General features: G+C 46.1%; 1 protein-coding gene across 5 annotated transcripts in view; it reads left to right on the top strand.

Annotated features, from left to right (window-relative positions):
- Positions 1–19241, top strand: part of FAM222B (family with sequence similarity 222 member B) — a 34190-nt gene that overhangs the window by 8511 nt on the left and 6438 nt on the right. Inside the window, exons 1-2 of one of the 5 annotated variants that reach the window (XM_064467541.1) lie at positions 1109–1126; positions 18121–18248. The exons of 1 other annotated variant lie outside the window; for it this stretch is intronic. In XM_064467541.1, coding sequence (XP_064323611.1) covers positions 18167–18248 — 82 coding nt within the window. In that variant the 5' untranslated portion in view covers positions 1109–1126; positions 18121–18166. Of the gene's footprint in view, positions 1–1108; positions 1127–6041; positions 6061–18120; positions 18249–19241 lie in introns of those variants that run through there. 3 more of the 5 variants (XM_064467540.1, XM_064467539.1, XM_064467543.1) reach the window with 3 other exon arrangements.

Here is a 19241-nt window from a genome sequence, read left to right as displayed (position 1 = left end):
ATTCTGATAGCTGCACTAATTCTAAATAAATGTTTACTAAACAACATTAATGGATTTTAAAATGTTTTTAGGAGTAGTTATTAGTCCTTCAGTCTCGAATGGTGAAGGGAGTTTTGTCTCGATGGGGGGCTGCCATTTTAACGCTTCCTGGCAGGAGGCCTATTTTGATCATGCAAATTAGGTTGGAAAAAGTAGGCTAAGTCATTAAAAAGTAGGAGAGAGCGCAAAATTTTTAATTTTTAAGGTGACTGTTTTTCTAATTATTAACGTTTTTGTTGTCATCGCTTACGTACGTCACTTCATTGTCCTTAATTCTTACGTCTTCATCCCGTAACGCTGACAATGTCAATGCCAGTTGCTCTTGCATCCGCTGCTCAAAATGGAAGCCGCAGTCCGTTGGCGGTTTTATTCCCAGCAAGGTGCTTGGAAATATTGCCACGTGGTGTGTGGTGTCGTATAATTAGAAATGCAGATACAGACTTTTTTTGTTGCACCGTGGTTAATTTTTTCTATTCTGTTAACGTTAATAGGGACTGAAGGTTAAACTTGGCTTATGCAAACTCTGGGTATTTGCAGGATGCTTGTTGGCCAGGGGGCTCGTTCTGGCAGTGAGAAAGGGGCAGGTGCGTGAGGATCCGGGCCTGGAAGACTGGATCTCCTGTGAGAAGACACTGGGATTTTCACCAGCACGATCTCTTCGTGGGCTCCACCTTCCCCGTAGGTTTCTGGCTGGGGGAACAAGCCACTCGCCAGTGGAGTGGCACGGCACTGGTGGAATGCGGGGTCCCGCTGGGGGTGTGGGGGAGAGCCCCCCGCTACTCCTCCAGGCCAGCACGCGGACCCCGTGGCCACCATCCTGCAGAAATGCTGCAGCCCGCCCTTCGCATCCCACTCCGCCGGGCAGCGAGTGCGTCGGCAAAATAGCTGTCTCAGTGCCTGCCAGCTTGTGAGCTTCATTGAATCCTATGAATTTTTAATAGAAAATTAATATTAAACTAGCATACTTCTAACGTGACTTTGCCTGTGTGCAGAAGGACCCCTGGCTCGTGTTTGCTTTGGAGGAGAAGAGCCTTGGATCCTGCTGGAGCAAGACCCTCATGGCGGAGCTGGCAGCCAGAGCAGCGAGGTGCTTTGAGCTGAGGGGGTGAGGGGTGGGGGGCACATCTTTGTAGGGCTGTCACCTTCAGCAAATACAGTCGTAGTGCCCTGTTCCGCTTCAGTGGAAATCACAAATGTTGGTTGGATTTCAAATGTACATCTCTAAAAGTAGCGCTCTGCGGCGGGGTGGTGTTTGTGTGCCGTGCTGCTTGGACAAACAGGGGAGCTGGGGATTTCCAGCTAAATGTGTGCGACAAGTGTATTGTGTCGATTGGCACGGAACTGACCTGACCCGTGTCTGGTGGAAAATGCCAAGAGTTGAATGCCAGTGTTCTGAGGACTTCAGTAAATATTAATTCAAGCGATTTGGGGTTTCTGTGGGTAGAAAAAAAACCAAAGGCATATTTTTAATTGCTGTTTTCACCAGGAGCTAATAAAGGAGGGTTGTGCTGGAGATGGAGAGTTTGCACCCAGCCACCCAACTGTGGCTTTGCTACAGTTGATGTTCCGTAGCCTCCAAAACAGTAAACTTGAAACAGGAAGGTCTGCTCTCTGAGTTGATGCTATCTTTCTCGTTAAGATAGATTCTGGGAAAGTAAGCTGCATTCCTTAGCTCTTGCAAACCTTTTTAATTGTTTTTTTCTCACAACCTTAGCCTGATCTTATCGTGTAAGTAATTGTTGCATCATACTTGCTTCATTCTCTCTACTGGGAAGTGAGATAACTGCTTTATACCTTTTAATGGGAAGCGTTTGGGAAACCTGTTACCTCCCGGATGCAGATGAGCAGCGGGGCGACGGTTGCAACACTTGCGTTGCTCCCAGCTTTTCTGGAGCTGGAGGGGCAGAGAGCAGGGGAAGGGAAGCACCGGTGGCTGGCACCTTCCCTAGAATCAAGTAGCAGCCATAAAGTTACTCAGTGTTTTAGACCCCGTTGTAAAAGTAAAGCTGCCAGCTCTGCTGTGCCTTGTATTTAGGATATTTCATCTGCGAGAATATTCAGCCAGACTTCTCCTTATGAAGTAGTATTATGGGGTATTAATTATTCATAGTCAGTTTAATTCTTCTTTCTTGCATATTTAATTGTAATAGCATGCTGTATGTCACAGTGATTTCCCAGAAGAACCGTACACCAAAGGAAAACCATTCAGGTATATAGCCTTAAATATGTCCCCGCTAATCTTTGTTGTTTAATTTTGGAGCAGAATGGGGTATTATCAGATGTTTCTTGTGGAGAAACAATTATGCAAAATCATGATTTAGCTTAATCTTTTCAGCTAAATTCTTCAAGCTCAAATAGGCAGTTTGATTTTTTCACTGCTGACATTTAAGTTGTCTTGCTTATTTTATGAGGAAAAAAATGCTTAATGGGAGGGGAGGACGTGACTTCTGTTTTCTTCTCTGAAGGGGGGAACCTCTACCAAAGACTTTGGAAGTGCCGATCGATTCCTTCCAGAAGATGAAGGAGGGGAATAAGATTTTTACTGAGGTTTTTTTTTCAGTGATCAGAATGGCAATGCCAAATGCTCGTGTGATTAGGGTTGGGTTTTCTTAACGACTAGGATGGGCTCTTAGTGCTCGACGTGAGAAGACAGTGGAGGCACAGGAACTGCAAATGCATTCACGTTGTGCATTACCCTCGCTCTAGAGCTGTTTCACGCTTGTAGGGCCCTTGGTGAAACCGAACCCCTCGCGTTTGGAGAGCAGGATTGTTCTCCGAGATTTACCGTAGGAGTTTAAACTTCTGAAAAATCTGTTTACAGTGTGTCTGAACCGGAGGATAGAGGACACAGTAGAGACTGTTATCTGTTTACTGCTCAGATAAGGAGGTGGAATAGATTGCTGGCCTGTTTCTGAACTCTGCTTAATGAATGGTTGCTAGGCAAATTGCATCTCAATCAGCTTAATCCTCAAGATGTCATTTACAGGTCTGCTCTTTGTGAGGGCCAGAACCGTGTGCTTTCAAACTGCACAGGCCAGAAATTGCTAGCAAAGCAGCTTAAAATAGCTTGTTCAAAAATTCAGCGTACATGTGTTGCTGAGCTGCCCAATTTAAAGTGCCTGTTGTCGCAGGGCCATCGCTGTGTGGCCACGCACTAGATGAGGCATTCGGTGATAGACAGGAGGCAGCGGCATCATTAGCACCGTTTCTGGATCAGCACAGCATACATCATAATGTTTTGGCACTGGATTAACGTGAAATAAACCGTTTCTAAATGGGGACTGCACTGCTGACGTGATGAAAGGTATTTCTGTTTTGGCTGAGCTTGCTGGGAGCCGGGTGTGATTTCGGGGTGTATGCGTGGGACGTGATGAACTCTGGCAAACAGGTTAAAACGGGAGGTGGTGTTACCTGGCACGGGGCAGGGAGCTGGGGCTGGCCTTGGTGAGGGATCTCGAGCTGGGAGAGGGCACAGGTTGGTGGTGTGAAAGCTTCAGCCTGCCTCCGAAACAGTGGACTTTCTCCCGCAGAGAGTCGATTAATTGCACATGCTGGTATCTGTGTTGCCCACATACATTAGGCTCATGATTTAGTCCAAAGGAAAAAGTTCCCTGACAGAGTTAAGCTTTAACAGTCTCTTTGTAAAGAGAGATAACAAGATACTTGTTTTTATTGGTTTCCCATGACAGCAATTAATCTTGTTCCAGGCAGAGCATTGTTCTTTGCATGGCTACACCTTCCTTTCCTTTGAAATATATCCTCTGTGAGCACTATATGCCATGACGCTGTGCACTGTAAATGCAAACTGGAAAAGACTGGACTTGTTGAATGCTAAAGGCATTTTAAAACTGTTTATGGTCACCGTGTGCTGATCTGAAATGTCCTTCACGTGGCGCGGTTATTAAGAATGCAGGTGAAAGCGTAGTACGTGAGCTTTGCAGGGCTTGCATAGCTTGGATGTGTGCAGCTTCTCTGTTATCCAAAAATACTGTTACAATTTTAGGAAGAGATTGTATTGAAACGTAGAAAGCTTCTCCAAACAAAGCATAAATAAGATATTCCACCTTAGTCACCAGCAAAATGACGGTGGTGCTTGCATCCTTCTGCTGTAGATGGGAAGAGGACTGTTGAACAGAAGACTTTGTGATCAGAGAGTGCTTTTCATGCAAATGAAGATTTTTTATTACATGCTGCTGAATCAGGGGCTTGTGTAGCGAGAACGGCACAGAAGTGATAAGATCACTTTGTCATAGCTTGAAATTTTGCCCAGCGTGTCTTTCAGATCGCTGAAACGGGCAAGAAACGCTCTTGTTAAGGGCACGGCAGTAACTGATAGAATATTTTGGGGGGCAGGGCTTTTTCTTCGTGGTACGGTGTGTCTGCAGTCAGATGCCACAGGTCCACGGCCTTGATTTCAAAGCCATGAGGAACTGCAACGTGTAGGTGACCCTGAGTAGCCGCAGTCATAAAAGCTCCTGGTCCTGATGGGATCCCAGTTCAGCTCCTGCCCAAACGGGTACAGGATCTCCTCTTTGCTGCAAGCTGGGAGCCGCTGGCGTCGGTTAGAGCCGATTTGCCCAGCCTTTTGGCTGGGGTAGCCGGTGTCGCCTGTTCCCGACTCATGCAGGGCCTGTGTTCCACTGCGGAGGGCACCCATCCCGGACTGGCTCTGTTGGCTTTCCTTTTGTATTTGCTAGCTAATATCATCTTCCTGATGTCCTTTCATGGTTAGAACCGGTTTGGTTTAATGAGGACTGTTGTTGCCAACAAGCAAATGGATACGTGTAGTGGAACAGGCACCTAAATCTTCCCCTGCAGATGGGTAGTGTTCAGCATCCTGATCTGACCTTGGGAGTTGTTCTCCGGCATGTTACTTTCCCTCTTTATTTATCTCTCTTGCTGTGTAGCAGCTTTCCTTACGGAGAAGCATTTGAGCTATTGGAAATCTGTCCTCTCTTCTCTTCCTCTCTCCAGAGACATTGTCAGCATAACACCCGAGCTACTTAGATTGACGCCTGAATATTCCGCTTTTGCACAATCAGGAGGCATTCAATGAAGTAGCAAGATGAGAAGGAGTTTAAGATTTAGGACTGACGTTTTTAGACTCTTTTCAATCCATAATTTTGAATAGTCTTGGTGAGGAAGGTCAAAAGCTTCCTTCACATGGGATGCCTCCATACATGCACATTGAGCATCCGTCAAAGTGTATAGTGCAGGGGAGAAACGTGCTTAACAGCCATCAGATTGCTGCGTGGGGCTGTTCATCTTTCACATTCTCATCTGAAGAGCCTAGGAGCAAAATCTAACCCTGCACATTCCTGGAGAGTTTCAGAGCGGCAGGATGGAACCTCTTTTCCCATTTTTCTCATGCAAATTATGGTAAGGATTATTCAGTGTTTAAAATCTGGTTTATACTGGCTTCTGAATTTCATTTAAAATAAACATCTGGAGAGCTTTTTGATCTCCTGTGCAAGACTGTTGTCTGCCTCACTCGTTAAATTGACTTCTGCTTAATTTTTAGTGAAAGGCAAAGACATAGATGGTTTCAGCCCAGAGGCAATCTAAATGGTTCACCTTCTTGCAGTTAGAAATTTCCACGAACGCACAGCCTATCCAGCAGATATTTAAAATCCTTTCTGTTAGGGAGCATGGCAGCTAAAGGTATCTGTTCCTTCTGTGCTGCCCTTTGGGATCTACAAGGCTGCTACCTGTAGTGCAATTTGTCCTTCTGCAAAGCCTCGTTCTCCCAGTGCCGAGCGCATATCGGGGCGGATGCTCCGTTCGAGGAGAATTAGGGTCTTGTCTCTTTGCAGCCTGCAGTACAAAGCCCTCCTCCGGAAGACTGCCACGGTTTCCCGGTATCCCGCAGTCAGGTCGGTGGAATGGTGTCACACAGCGAGTAATCAGTTATTTATTCAAATAGCCATTACATTTGGAGTATGTTTTCTCTGATTTGACAGGAGCTCGCTCCTCTACTCTTCACTGGAGACTGAAAATGTGTGCCTGCGGTGAGCGTGCTGGGTATGTGCTTCCTCTGTCTTTCTGGCTTTGAAATGGGTTCCTGTTGCTCTTTGGCAGACCTTGAAGCAGCGATGTGTGGCAGCAGTGTATTCAGAGTGAGAGTGACTTTACCTCTTTGTTTTCTCCCTTTATTTATGTCTGTGTGGGATCAGCTGGTCCCACTTTATGTGTGAAGTAGTTAAATTTTAGCCTGCATCTGTAGGATGCGATTTCTCCCCCTCCCCTCCAGTTGCTTTGATCAAATCAAGTAAAAACGCAGTGCTTTCATTTCTAGTTTTGTAGTTTCAAAGACAATCTCTTGACATGCTCTAGCAGTCTGGACCGGAGTCCTTTTCTTTTTTTTTTTTCCCCTTAGTCTAAAGGCGCACTGTGTCTTGCGCCTTTCTCTGTATCAGCAGTTGCAATCTGCAGTGGCTTTTATCTGCATCAAAAGACAAATGGAAGCGAGCAAGACACTGCAGGAATGGAAAACAGACTTACATGTGCAATGGAAATATGTAATCCTTACGTTCAGTCTGCCACATGGAGTACAGACCACTTTCTGCATTAGAAAGCTGTAGCCTGTACTTCCAGAAATGTGAGTTTAGATTTTAGGCTTTGAAGGTTGGTTAATCCCCCCAGCGGTTAATACCAACATAAAATTTTCTGCGATGTCAAGCCTTTCCTTCTAAATGCCTTTTTTTTTTTTTTTTTTTTGCATATGTCAACTATACAAAGCAGCTCTCAGTTTGAGAAATTCGCATTCAAACTCTCTGTAAGCATTTTATTTTTGTCCGCTTTGTGAGCAGCTGAACACATGTCCAGGCAGAAATACGCTGAGCCGCTGCTTCCCAGCGAGCGTGCCGGTGCCGCTCGGCACGAGGAGCGGTGAGGAGGCTCCTGGCCACGCAGACGCAGGACAATTTGGAACTTCGTCCGGCGTCCTGAAAAGGCGCTCCTGACCTCCACCCTGGAAAAGCACGTCTGCAAATCTCCCACTCAGCGGCGTCCCGGCGAAGAGGATCCCAGCTAAGCCGTGCTAAATCACACCCAGTTGCTCAGTGAGATGAGCGCTCTGGTGGCTGTCATCCCGATCAAAATCCGAACCGTGTCTGATGGCATTCGTAACGTTGCGGTACTTTTCAGAGTAGTAGTGCTTAAAGCAAAGTGTGTTTCTCTCTGCATTAAGGAGTCAGATTCAGCTATCCAAAAGCAAGTTGATAAATTGCTTTTCATTAAGTGTCTGAGCGCCAAGGGGTTCAGTATGTGTTCCAAGGAAAAGATACATTAATTACAGCTTCTGTAGAGCGTTTATCAATCACATAGTTATAAACAGTACTAATGCAGTTAATTGAAGGTAGAAAAATTTACCTTTTGAATTCGTTGACTCTAGCAATTCCGTGGTTGGAAAGACAAATTGTCTGGAAATTAGAATAGAGTGATACGTTGGGGATTGCCGCAGTAACTCTCTCGAGTACGCGCTTGGCCAGGCTCTCGCACAGCGTTCTGAGGGGTGCGCCGCCTTTCGGGGCGAGACGCACCGTGGAGGTCAGGGCTGCCCGTGGCCGTTGCAGCCCGGGTTATCGGGAGCTCAGCGTTCGTGCTGCGTTTGCTGCGGAGGTGCGGTCGTATGGGCTGCGGTAGCAGTATTTGTCCTCACCCACGCAGCCAGGTTGTGCTTACCCGGCAGAGGGATGTCTCACTGGCTGTGGTACGGTTACAGCTGCCTCCCTGTCCTGTTCGTACAATTTATTTATTGCTCTGTGTGTTTGTTGGGTATTTTTTTAAAGAAAAATGCAAGTGCAGAGGAGGAAGGATGCACAAAAGCAAACGCAAATCTCCTGCTCGCCTGTAGTCAGTGAACCTTAACGTGAAAAAAGAAATCTTTTGTGAAGGTAAACTTTGGGTAAGGGTGTTTTGTTGGTGACTGCTACAAGAATCAGGTGAGGTCACGCTGAAGTGTTTTATCAGACCTGCAGACAAAAATCTCTGGTGCTTGTGGTGCACAGAGGTTTTGAAAACATCTTGCACACTCATGTTGCTTTCCTTGTGGCTGTTTTGAACTGCCAGGCGTGCAACTGGCTGCTTTTCGTGCTGCTCAGGAAGGCACTGAGAATAGCAGAGACTTTTTACAGTAGCTCATAATTAAGGTATTTCTCGCCCTTTCTTCTGTTGAGTTGTTACGAGGTGACCTTTGAGTTTCTGGGAAGGCTGATGAGGACTCTAGGTCTGTGTCAGGACAACCCAGCGGGGCACCAGCACCTCGTTCTGAAGGTTGGCAGGAAAACACCATCCCAGTGCCTGGTCCTACTCTTTGGTATTCACCTGACGGCTTGTGTTTTCTGCTGGCGAGTGCTTGGTGCTCGTGTTGCAGCTTTTTGAGGTCCTTGGAATATTTTTCATCTTTACAGCAGGCTGCACAATATCTCCAGCTACAGAAGAAGGTCTTATCTTGCCCTTACAAATGGTAAAACGTGTATCTAAGAGCTGATGTGTTCGTGGTCCGGCAGGAAGCTCTGGCGCTGTGCGCAAGTAGACAGAGATCTCCAGTTTTGTATCTTAAATAACAGTCCGCCATACATTCCTCCGCTTGTCTTGTAAATTGGCAGTTAAAACATCACCATAGGTGGGACCTTAATTCAGTATCCAAAGAGCTGCATGCTAAAGGAAACAGCTGTCAGTGTAATTGTGCGGGTCAAAACGGTACACGTGCGTACCCAATGCAAACTGAACTCCATCCCGCCGTGAGCCTGCCCGCCTGTGTTCACACACCACCGGCACACCTGGGCCGTGAGTCACTTTTTTTTCCCCTTTCTTAATATGAGAGTTCAGTTTCTTGTTTTGTGTGAAGCCTAATTCATTCCACCGCATCTTATTTGCAAATATTTCTCATTTTCAAGTGAATCTGTTTTTAAAACAGGACTCGAAGTGTATTTTTTCAGTATCTAACAAATGTCTGGTTTGTTGTTTGTGTGTTGTATAGAGGTAAAATTTGTTCAAAGTTAGCTCTGAAAAACGTGGGTTTTTTGAAATAATCAGCTTGTAATAAACAGGGGAAGATAGCTGCTTTCCTGCTCGGGGAAGTGTCATAATCTGTAACTTCTAACGATATTTTAGAAGGAAAAACTGTCATCCTTCTGTCATGTGCAGCCACAAGGATTTCTGTAAGTCATGATTAAGACTTTAATTCTGGGCTTTTGTAGAGTAAGTGTGGAATGAGAGAAGATAATGATAATGGTGATCTGTGTGAAGCAAGCACTGGAGAGGGAAGTATTTCATGTTTCCTTTCCCCTTCGCTTAGGCAGCCCTTTGCTGTAAGAAAGAAAAGCTTCCTTTTCAGATCTGGGAAGGTGAGAAGGTCAAGAGGGAGGAATTCTGGCTGAGAGTGGCCTGAGGAGGCTCACAGCTCTTGCATGTCCTTTGGGGTACAGTAAAGCCCATGTTGACAACCTTACGCTGCTCCCAGACATCGAACACGTAGGAAAGCTGCACATCGCACCGACACGGTGCGCGTTCTTGCTGAAGACATTGAGGTTGTAACTGCAGACTCTCTCCACTATGGGAAAGGGGTTGATGTGTATTTTGGTTTCTTATCACTTGAAGGCAGAAGGAAGTCGCGTACAAGGATGGATAACGTCTGTTGGTGGGAATGCATGGTGCCTCCATCGGGGTCTGCGTTAGCAGCATCCTGTAGTTTGGTAGTTGCTGGTCTGTATTGGGTTTTCTCTGGGTAGGAGTCATCTCAGCTAACCTCAACACCATCACATTCACACGAAAACGTGCACGCTCATATCGGTAAGTCTGTTCCGTATTTTATAGTAGCTGCTGTGATATTACAGACGCTGCTCGAGCACCCAGGAAGGAGGTGGATAAAGTTTGCCCCAAGGATAACGGACGCTTCGGAGGGAGGAGTGTTTGTTTGTGCCTCTCAGTATCTTTTTGAAGAAAATGGTATCGTCTGTGGATGTTAACAGTGATGGGTAGGGAGTCTTGTTTGCATTTTGAAAATACAAACATAAGCCTACCATCCTGGGCAATATATGGTTTTGAATGCAACGCCGTATTTACCTGGCCTCTGCTCTTAACTGCTGCGGTTCAACTGTTGCATCCTTGGCTCCCCCTCCTCAGTGACCGTGCAGATTTACGCACTGTGAAATGTAACCAAGATACATCCCAGGCTGCTTCTTCATCCCTGTTTCCCACCAGCACAGCGTTAAAAACTTGGAAGTTACCATATAAAAGGAGAGAGAAAATTAATTAAAGGTCAGAGTGCTTTAGTGTAGTGAAAATTCAGAGGAGGCAGATACAAGTTATTCAAATCGCTTTTGACTTCAGGCAGGTCGGTTTTTCCGATTTCTTGCGTGTCTTCCCATGGTAAAAGCAGTATCTCATCGGTCTCATAGCTGACCACTAGCATGTGTGTTTCAAGCACAGCCAGAAATACTCCTTTGAAGCTTTGGCCAGGCCCTACAATAGTCCCGACTTGTCTTTTCTACATCTTTCCCTCGCCTTAGAAGCCGCCTGTAACACCTGGCAAGACCCACTTATGCCTGTGTTGTCTGTCAGCTCCTGCCACGTTGCAGAATAGAGAGTTAAATCTAAAAATAGGCTTTAAAAGAGGTGAGGGCTTTGAGCAAAGTAAAATAAGCCACTGATTTGGGTCATGAAAGGGAATTGATGTCACTGGTTCTCTGTTGCAGCTTTCTTGAGCTAAGAAGTTCTGTTCTGAGCTGTGAGAATGCGGAGGAGTGGTGGTGAGCAAATGGCGCTCAGGAGAGGGAAGCGTGGTCTGCTTCCAATTCTCCCCAGGAGACTGCCCAGGCCGTGACCTTGTAAGCCTGACGTGAGAAGTCAAGGTGCTATTGAATGCTCTGCAGTTTCATTTATCTTCACGGTCGTCTTCAGTGGTAGAAAACTGTCACCCACCCCTATCCTTTTAACGAGGAGCGACCACGGCATCGGGTGATTAAATGCTTCATCCAAAATTACGTCAGGAACCTGTGGTGAGCCAGATACTTCCCTTGATCCCTTCTGTTACAGGCTAGCCCGTAATCAGGAGACCAGTCTTCTAACATAAATCCGGTCAAAAAACCTTAAGCCTCCATAAAAGGAGTCGTGTGCAATTTTTGCCCATTTCAGAGTGGTTATGTGGCTTCAGTAATGTTTGTTAAGTGCTTTGATATGCTTTGGTGAAGGGCAGAGTGTTAATAATTAAAATTGGAAGGAAGTTCTAAAGTAGTACGGGGGATGACGACCGCTTTCTGGTCTGTTAGTTAACAAAAACACAAAATATAAATGGACGAATCAGCAGGAATTTAGTTTAATGCTCCCTTCCCCCAGCCACCTGCACGGGCTGAGCACAAAAAGCAGCTAATTGTCTGCTCCGCTGGGGAGATGAAAGAAGCTGGTCCTACGACAGGAAAGGCTATTGAACTGCGTGAAGGTGGTAAATTATCAGCCCTGAAAACCTTTTGAGTTGGTATCTTTATGTGCTCCAAAAGTACATTATTTGTACTGGCATTTATAGCGTTCCGGGGCTGATGAAACCAGCATCTCGTGACATGAATCTTATGTTTCAGTCCATGTAATTAAGAGGTCAGTAAAACTGAAACTTGTTTTTGAAACTCTACGCCTTCGTGGTGTTTGGGTATTGTCGAAGGGTGTGTTTGGAGAGGACGGGCCCTCTTAATGGCTTTATCTTGGCGCAGCTAACGAGCTGCTTGCAGAATTGCGCTGTGATTTGCAGCGGGCAGACTGTAAGAGCAGCTTCGTGTTTGTCCATTTTACTGCTAGCAGTTTCATTTGCAAAGTGCAGGCAGGAGCAGGCTTCTTGCCAGCAACAGCTTCATTCAGATTAGGGCTTTAGTTCAATTATGTCCAATTAACTTTTATTGCAGATAGCAGTGATAATTACTTGCAAGTCAATTTTTTGGCTGCGGTTATCCCAAGGCTAAAGTCTGAGCTTGATGGATTTTAATAACTGAAGTGACGTATAGCTTTTCCTCTTTTCTTCTTCTTTAGGCCTCAATTAGATGAAAGGTCAGAAGCTATGTAAAAATCCATCTTACAATTAAAGCCAACTGTTCTACTCCCCAGCAGATGCGTAGTACCGTGTTTTAAAATAATCTCTTGGGACTGACCCTCGGTTTAGTGGTGGACTTGGCAGTGCTGGGTTAGCGGTTAGACTTGGTGATCTTAAAGGCCTTTTCCTATTGAAATGATTCTATGATTCTAAAAAAAGGGGTTTTTAAACTCTAAGATCATAACCTTGAGCGTGCTGCTGCTCTATCCGAAGAGTGAATTTGATGGAGCTGATGGCACACGTGGCAGTACCTGCCCGCCTGGAGCCGAGAGCCGCCGCCTTGGCTTTTTTTTACTGCACTACATCCTGCTCAAAATTACTCACCTAGAAGCCTTTAGTGGTAGCCTTTGGGCACGAGGAGCATGATATGAACAATATTCCATTTAAGTGCTGTTACCCCAAAGCTTCTTCATTTTCTTCCTTGCCGAGCCTTGCCATCCCGGCTCGGGGAGAGGAGCCGTGCTGCAGCCAGTGCCTCCCCTCTCCCGAAGCACCCCGTGTACATTTAAATTCTCTCTGCGTTCCCCTCCAAACTATTTAATTTTTTTTCCCTGAGTAACATTATAAATGGAGGTCAGCCTAAAAGGTGAGATGGTTTACAAGCAAAATCATAGTTAATTAAACTGCAAGAAGCAAAAATTGATTTTGATCGAAACTGTTGCGGGGCTCTACAAAAGGTCCACCTGCACGCAGGAAGCCAAGAGGTCCTGTGCCGGCAGATGCTGACGGCGCACTCCGCTTGTTACAAAAGGCGACTTTCTATTGTTCGGCCTTCCTATTTATTTATCCCCAAGTACCCTCGATGCTATTGTGATTTATTGCCATTTCAAAAGACTACTGCTCCGCGCATTATTTTGCAGTTTTCCATTTATAAAATACGTTAAGAGGAGGTGATACCGGCCGGCGGTGAATGCAGTGCTAGTTTGGTAATTTTGTTCCAGGAAACGGTAAGATTTATATCTGGCTCTTCAGCAGTCCTGGGAAAGGGCCATGCTGGTAAGTGCCCAAGAATAAAGGGGAGTTTTAGGGCTGGAGAATGGCAGGAAGCCTGCAGGATCAGTCTAGACACCGTCAGGCGAGGCATGGCCGACTGGAAGGAATCGTATTGAACGCTGAGGTCAGTGGGAGGGGGTGGGGGTGGGGGTGGGTTCAGCAGCTGCAGTTGACACGAACACATTTTTGAAACCCTGAGATTTTTAGGTTACTTTGGGAGAGGGAAAAGGAACAAGTCTCACTTGGTCTCGAGCAGCCTGCCGGGGGGTAAATGAGACACTGAGTTTCCCTTGGAGCATGAAAATTGGCCCGGATTCAATTATGTTTCCTGCCAAGCTCTTACAGCCATTTGTACCAAAGAAACTTTACAACCCAAGTTAGTTTTGGGGTTGGTTTGCCGCATTTATATCTGCTGAACTTGGAACGCCCCGCGTGCGCTTGGGGATTGCTGTAAGTCCCACCAGTGGTTACGGAATTTCACGGGGCTACCTTGTGAATAACGAGGAGAAGCGAAGCGTATCAGTCAGCCGCAAGCGCTTAACAACCCTCGCAGGGCTTACGGGACCCCAGGGTGCTGGAAACTTGGAATAGTTTGGAGCTTTTCTTTTGTGTGTGGGTAGATGTTCCTGCTTCCTCCCAGCCCTGAGCTTTGTGAACAAGCCCACAGTTAATCGTGGAATTTCAAACATGCATGTTTACTTTCAGGAGCCTAACTTTAAACTTCACCAGCTCACTTTCGTCTAAACCACCTCAGTTTCCCATATTTCACTGGCCGGGGATGGTTTACGGGGAGCGTTTCCTTTGTGCGCTTACCCTGTAAGGCCTGTGGGGAGCTTCAGAGACTGGCATATTTAAAAACTTGGCAATAACTCTGCATATGTGGTCTGTTTATATAATGATAAAGCTGTGTCAGAGTATTAGAAATTTCCTAGTAGGACCGACTTGCTTTACACCTGGCTTTTACTGTAGCTTGTAAAAGTCCCCCCTGGCCGGAGGAGCACCGGGTCTGGCAGAGGCAATGCTAATCTTTTGAGTATCAGCCAGAAAATACCACATATTTTTAGTCCAGAAAGGCAGTATCACAGTAAGTTTTACTGGAAGAGATTCTCAGCTCTACAGGGAGGGTGTCTGTGGGCAATGGCTGTAGGTGAGTTCTTCCATCCGACCCGGTGAGCCTTGCTGGTGACAGGACTTACTCTGAAAATCAGCGCAGGGGTCACTGTGCTGCCTGGAACAAAAAGCACTCTGCTACGCAGGTAAGGCTGAACCTAACACTGTGGGGATGTGACAGTTGCCCCCAAATCCCATGTGCTGCAAATCCCTCTTAAGCTTAACATGCTTTGATTTAATTTTGTTAATAAACCTTAGGAGAAAAAAAAATCTGTTCATGTGTCTAAACCTGCTGACTATTTCATAGAGCATCCTGCAGTATGTGTGCTGTTAAGATTATATCCTGCAGCCAGATTAGATTAAAATCACTTCAGAGAGGGGTATTTATTTATTCCAAGCAAGTGATTATTTTCCTCTAGAAATGTACGTTATCTTTTTGTATATATTTTCAAGACAGCTCATTATGTTGTGTTTGGCAGTATACAGAACCAGTCTAAAATACAATTTTAAAACTTTAAAGGTAAGTGTTTTATAGCTGCCCTCCATTGCTGGGTGCCAAAGCCTACTGCTCAGCTTGCTCTCCGGTTTGCAGCTGACTGGTTTAGATGACGATGTTACCGAGCCTGGAAGAGCGCAAAAACCCCGCAGTTCCTGACTGACTGTGTCCATTCCAGTTCCCCCAGTAACACAGCACCTTGCTCGGAGGGGCTGGGCAGCAGCCCCGCGGGGAGCTTTGCAGGTGCTGGTACCCACACAAGTTGCCGTCGTGGAGCCAAGTCTGCTGGTGAGAAGTCTTGCTGTGCCAAGTTCAGTTTATCTCCTGCTCTGGACTCATTAGAAGCAGTAAAGCCGAGCGCAGGAGGGGATGACGGGCGCAGCTGCCTTGTGTCAGGACCCCGCGCTGCCGACTTGAGACCGTACGTAACAGCGGTTCGAGGCAGCCGTTAATGCTCACCGCAACCCCAAATAGAGTCCGTGCCGGGGATTTGGGTTCGTTTTAGCTGGGTGGTGTGTCGGAGTTGTCTGCGCTAGCTCGTGCTGAAGATCAGGCAGGACAGGTGCCGAGTATCTCAAAGGGAATAAACGTTAATTAATTTACAATGAAATAAACAGCCTTGTTTGTAAAGGTATTTCAGATGCATTTGTTTTCAAATACTGAGATCTGAGTTTTGAAAAACCATAGTAATTTAATCAAGAACAAAAATTGGAGCAGGATTTTAATTATAATATGGAATTCAGCAATGGAGTTACAGTCAGCACTTCTGTATTAGTCTGAATTTCTTTCTTTAATGCTCAGCAGTGACCTAGATGGCATCAATTTGGTTATTGCAAATCAAGTTAAAAGAATGATTTTATGTTTCTGCTTAAAATGATTTTTCTAAGTCCAATATTTCTTTTAAAATGATTATTGCCACCCCAGTCTTTTATGAACCTTTGGCATTGCCTAAAATGATGATCCGCCTGTGGGAACAGCTCGCCTTTATAGCCCTCTCTAAAACATTACTCCCTGTATCGGAGCTAAAGCTTCTGTAAATACGTGTTTTGACCTTCAAGGAAATACTGCTCTCTTACTGCAGAAGCCTGGCTATTCTGAATTGGATGCTGTGACCACTCTTAATCACTTGTTCTCTCTCCTAATGTGCCATTATCCTGTTTATTGCTGCGTGCGTGGCAAAGAGCCTCTCCGTGGCACTTGAGCGAGAGCCTTACTCAAGGAGGCACAGCGTTAAGGCTCTAATGAGCGTTAATGACGGAGCAGGTGAGCAAACCCTCCGCGTATCTTGCTGTCAGAAACACCGCTTGTTCGGTCACAGAGCGCTTTGACTGCAGTGCTGTGCTGCAGAGCCCGCTCTTTCGGGGCTGCACACGCCTGAGGGTGAGAAGAAAATCCAGGTTTTGACCTTTTTTTATAAGGTTTTACAACTACGAATCGTGAACTTACAGTACTGTGGGTTGTTTTTATCTCCTAGGGATGAAACGGAGAATGAATGTGAACTCGTTCTGTTGGTGGTTGCTCTGTCGCCCCTGCAGCTTGGTGAGGTTGTGTGTGTGTGTGTGTGTGTGTGTGTGTGTATTTCTCACGGCGCCGAGTCGCTGTCGCTCTGAGCGGGTAGGGTGAATGGACCATAGCGCAGAGTACTCAAGCTGACATTTGCTATCCTAAATTATTTTTAATTATTGGTCACAGTGGCACCCAATGGGCTCGCTCAGCTTTTGAGACCACCGGCACAGTGAAGACGCAGAAGTTTTTATAAATTTAATATTTGGATGAGCTTTCTTGGCTGTTGGTTTAATCAGCTTTTGCGTGTTGAGCTGAGGAGGTGCATACAAACACACAGCTAATGAATCACACGCAGTGAGTAATTGATGTCCTGCGGGTAAGCTTTGAGTCCACGCCGTTTGCTGTATTGGTGCAGGTACTCCTTGAGCCGTCTCGCTAGTGGCGGTGGCCAGAGGTTAGGTTTCAAATAAAGGCTTTAAAATGTCCCTGTGGAGAAACCATCTTTTGGAGCTTTCTGGAGCAGGAAGGTGGTGGTGCTATCCAGGACGCGGCGTTGACGTTGCCGCATTGGGTGGCATCTGAAGGCTTTGCATCGTTTGTGCGGCCCTCGACAGTGCGACTCTTTCAGAATCGGTCTCTGCGGGGTTTCTGCAGCCAGAAACCGTGCACTCTCGTGCCAGCCTCGAGCTTTCTGCTTCGCCTGCCTTGATCTTTGAATGCCTTCCCAGTTGGTTTTAATTGGGGTTTTGAAACGATGACTGAAAATAAACCAGGCTATAACTTTTGAAGCCTTCAACTCTTTCTGTGTTTTGGGGGCCGTATAACGAGCCCCAGGCCCTTTCTAGCTGCTCCTGAAGTGTTTTGGCAAAAGCACTAACTGTATAGCAGCACCGATGCTTGTGGAGATCTGGGCAAGGAGGAGATGTTGACTGACTTCTCCAGCTTGGCTCAGCCACCCCATTTCCCAGAGGCTTCTAAAGTGCTCCTGGCTGGCGCTGGCTTGCCTTGGGAGCTGCAGCAGGGGAGATTTGAGCCGAGGCTTGGACCAAGCGGCCTCTGGAGACCTCGTTCCAACTCAAATTTCTCTCCATAATCCTAGTAACATTGGGAGACTTTGAGCCTGAGTTAGCTTTGTTGCTGGAAACCCCCCTGTATCGGTACGCCGATGGTGGGATTTGAGGGTAGCCGGGCAGTGTTTATACGTAAAGGAGCTTTAGTGCTCCCTGCATTCGTTCTGAGGTTTGACTTCCTAAATGCGGAACCTCGGCAGTAGGGGATGGTGGCACCTCTGCAGCTCCGTTGTGCAGAAGGCACGTCTTGCTGTTTGTCTAACCCAGAGCCGCGCAGGTTAGCGAGTCTCCTCTGAAATGAAGTCGTAGCCATTCATCTTTTCAGCCTAATGGACCACAGAAATTACAAGCTGTAGCATGCAGCTTAATCTTGCCACAAGGCAGAGTGCTGCATACTTTGCCTTCAATTTATGCATGCCATGCCTTTTTATTAAATGTAAAAGAGCCGTTGACAGGATTTCTCCAGAGGACTTGCTTTGGCTATACCTGGTAGATAGCCAGCACATTTCAATACGTAGTAAAATGAACGATGGTGGTTTCTTTACCATTCATAACAACCACCTTTGTAATTTGAGGACAGAGTTATGGATTATCCCCTGTGTGTCAAGCCACAGAGGAGAGCGAGATGGCTATTTTAGTTTTAACCCTGCAGATGACTTGCTTCTTGAAGTATTTCCGTTGCCGTTACGAGATGCAGCGAGGGCCGGAGCAGCGGTCACGCATCTGTGCTTGGTCAGGCCTTCACCCAGGGATGGCTCTTTGCCGCTTTCTTGTCTCTGTTCCTCCTTGTATTATAACTTTGAATTGTCTCTCTGTTGTTGCAGTGTGCAGAGGAGTGAATGCCCCATGTTGTGTTAGTGCCTGTCTGCCATGCTGGCCTGTCTGCCAGGACCAGGTGACCTCTCCTTTCAGCTTCTTTCTTACACGCAGATGAACACTGGACTTCAGAAATGTGAGTGACGTTTTGTCTGCAGGATGTGGTTAACTGTTAAATCTGGCTCTGGTACAGCTGTGACATAAACATTCAGGATACAGTGGAAAAACTATTTAATGTGAGAGTCTGTCTTTTGTTATGCCTTCAAGGCATCCATCAATAATGGCTCTGAGAGATCGCTGTGGAGGTTCACGTGTGTGCAGCAAGCTCTCCTCCTTTCCTGGCTTTATAAAGGTTAATTTTAACCACAGCGAGATGAAATGCAAGTGAGGTTTCTGTGAGATTCGTGCCTCTCTGCTGAAAACGTTTTGTGCTAAAAGTGTGCCAGCTGACTTGCTTCTTAACACAACTTTTTCCTGACTCTTTTTCTCTTCCAGTCGTTTAATTACTCGTAGACACCAGTAACAGTTGGCTCAGGCTAACGCAAACCTTTTGAGGTCAGCAGCTCTGTTGTTCTACATACCTGGGGCATGTACTGCAAATATTAGCGATCTAGCCCAAATTACCAAAGTTCAAAGTTTCCGTCTTCTTTCTGATGTCTCTTTGGTGCCTCTGAAAATACATCTGCAGAGTACTCTGATAATTCTTTTTTGGTAACTTCAGTAATTTTTTTTTTCATAGTTGTATCTTTAAGAACCTACGCTTGGAAATGTGAGTTTACTGGCCAGAGACTTTTTTTGTTTTAAATCTTACTCTGTCTCTCCTCTTTATCACTGAAGTCGCACACTGATTGTTCAGTTGAAATTTCAGAAATACCAAGGTTTCTACATAAGATCTGTGTACTTGGCTCTCAGGGCTGTGACCTCTCTCTTGTATTTGAATCGTGCGCTGGGAGATGACCTCTGTACCCTCAGTTTGCCGATGGACTCGTTGCTCTTTAAAAGCAAGTAATTTACACTCCAGTTATAGCTACAATGGTTATTATGTTGAGACTTGTGGTGCTACTGAAAATAGGTAAGATACTTCTGCAGTTCAGGGTGACATGCTACAGGTCCTGCCAGAGGGGAATGA

The sequence above is a fragment of the Phalacrocorax carbo genome, chromosome 17, assembly GCF_963921805.1.
Source record: "Phalacrocorax carbo chromosome 17, bPhaCar2.1, whole genome shotgun sequence".
NCBI lineage: Eukaryota > Metazoa > Chordata > Aves > Suliformes > Phalacrocoracidae > Phalacrocorax > Phalacrocorax carbo.
Note: the sequence above shows the minus strand (reverse complement) of the source record. Positions and strands in the feature narration are given on the sequence as shown.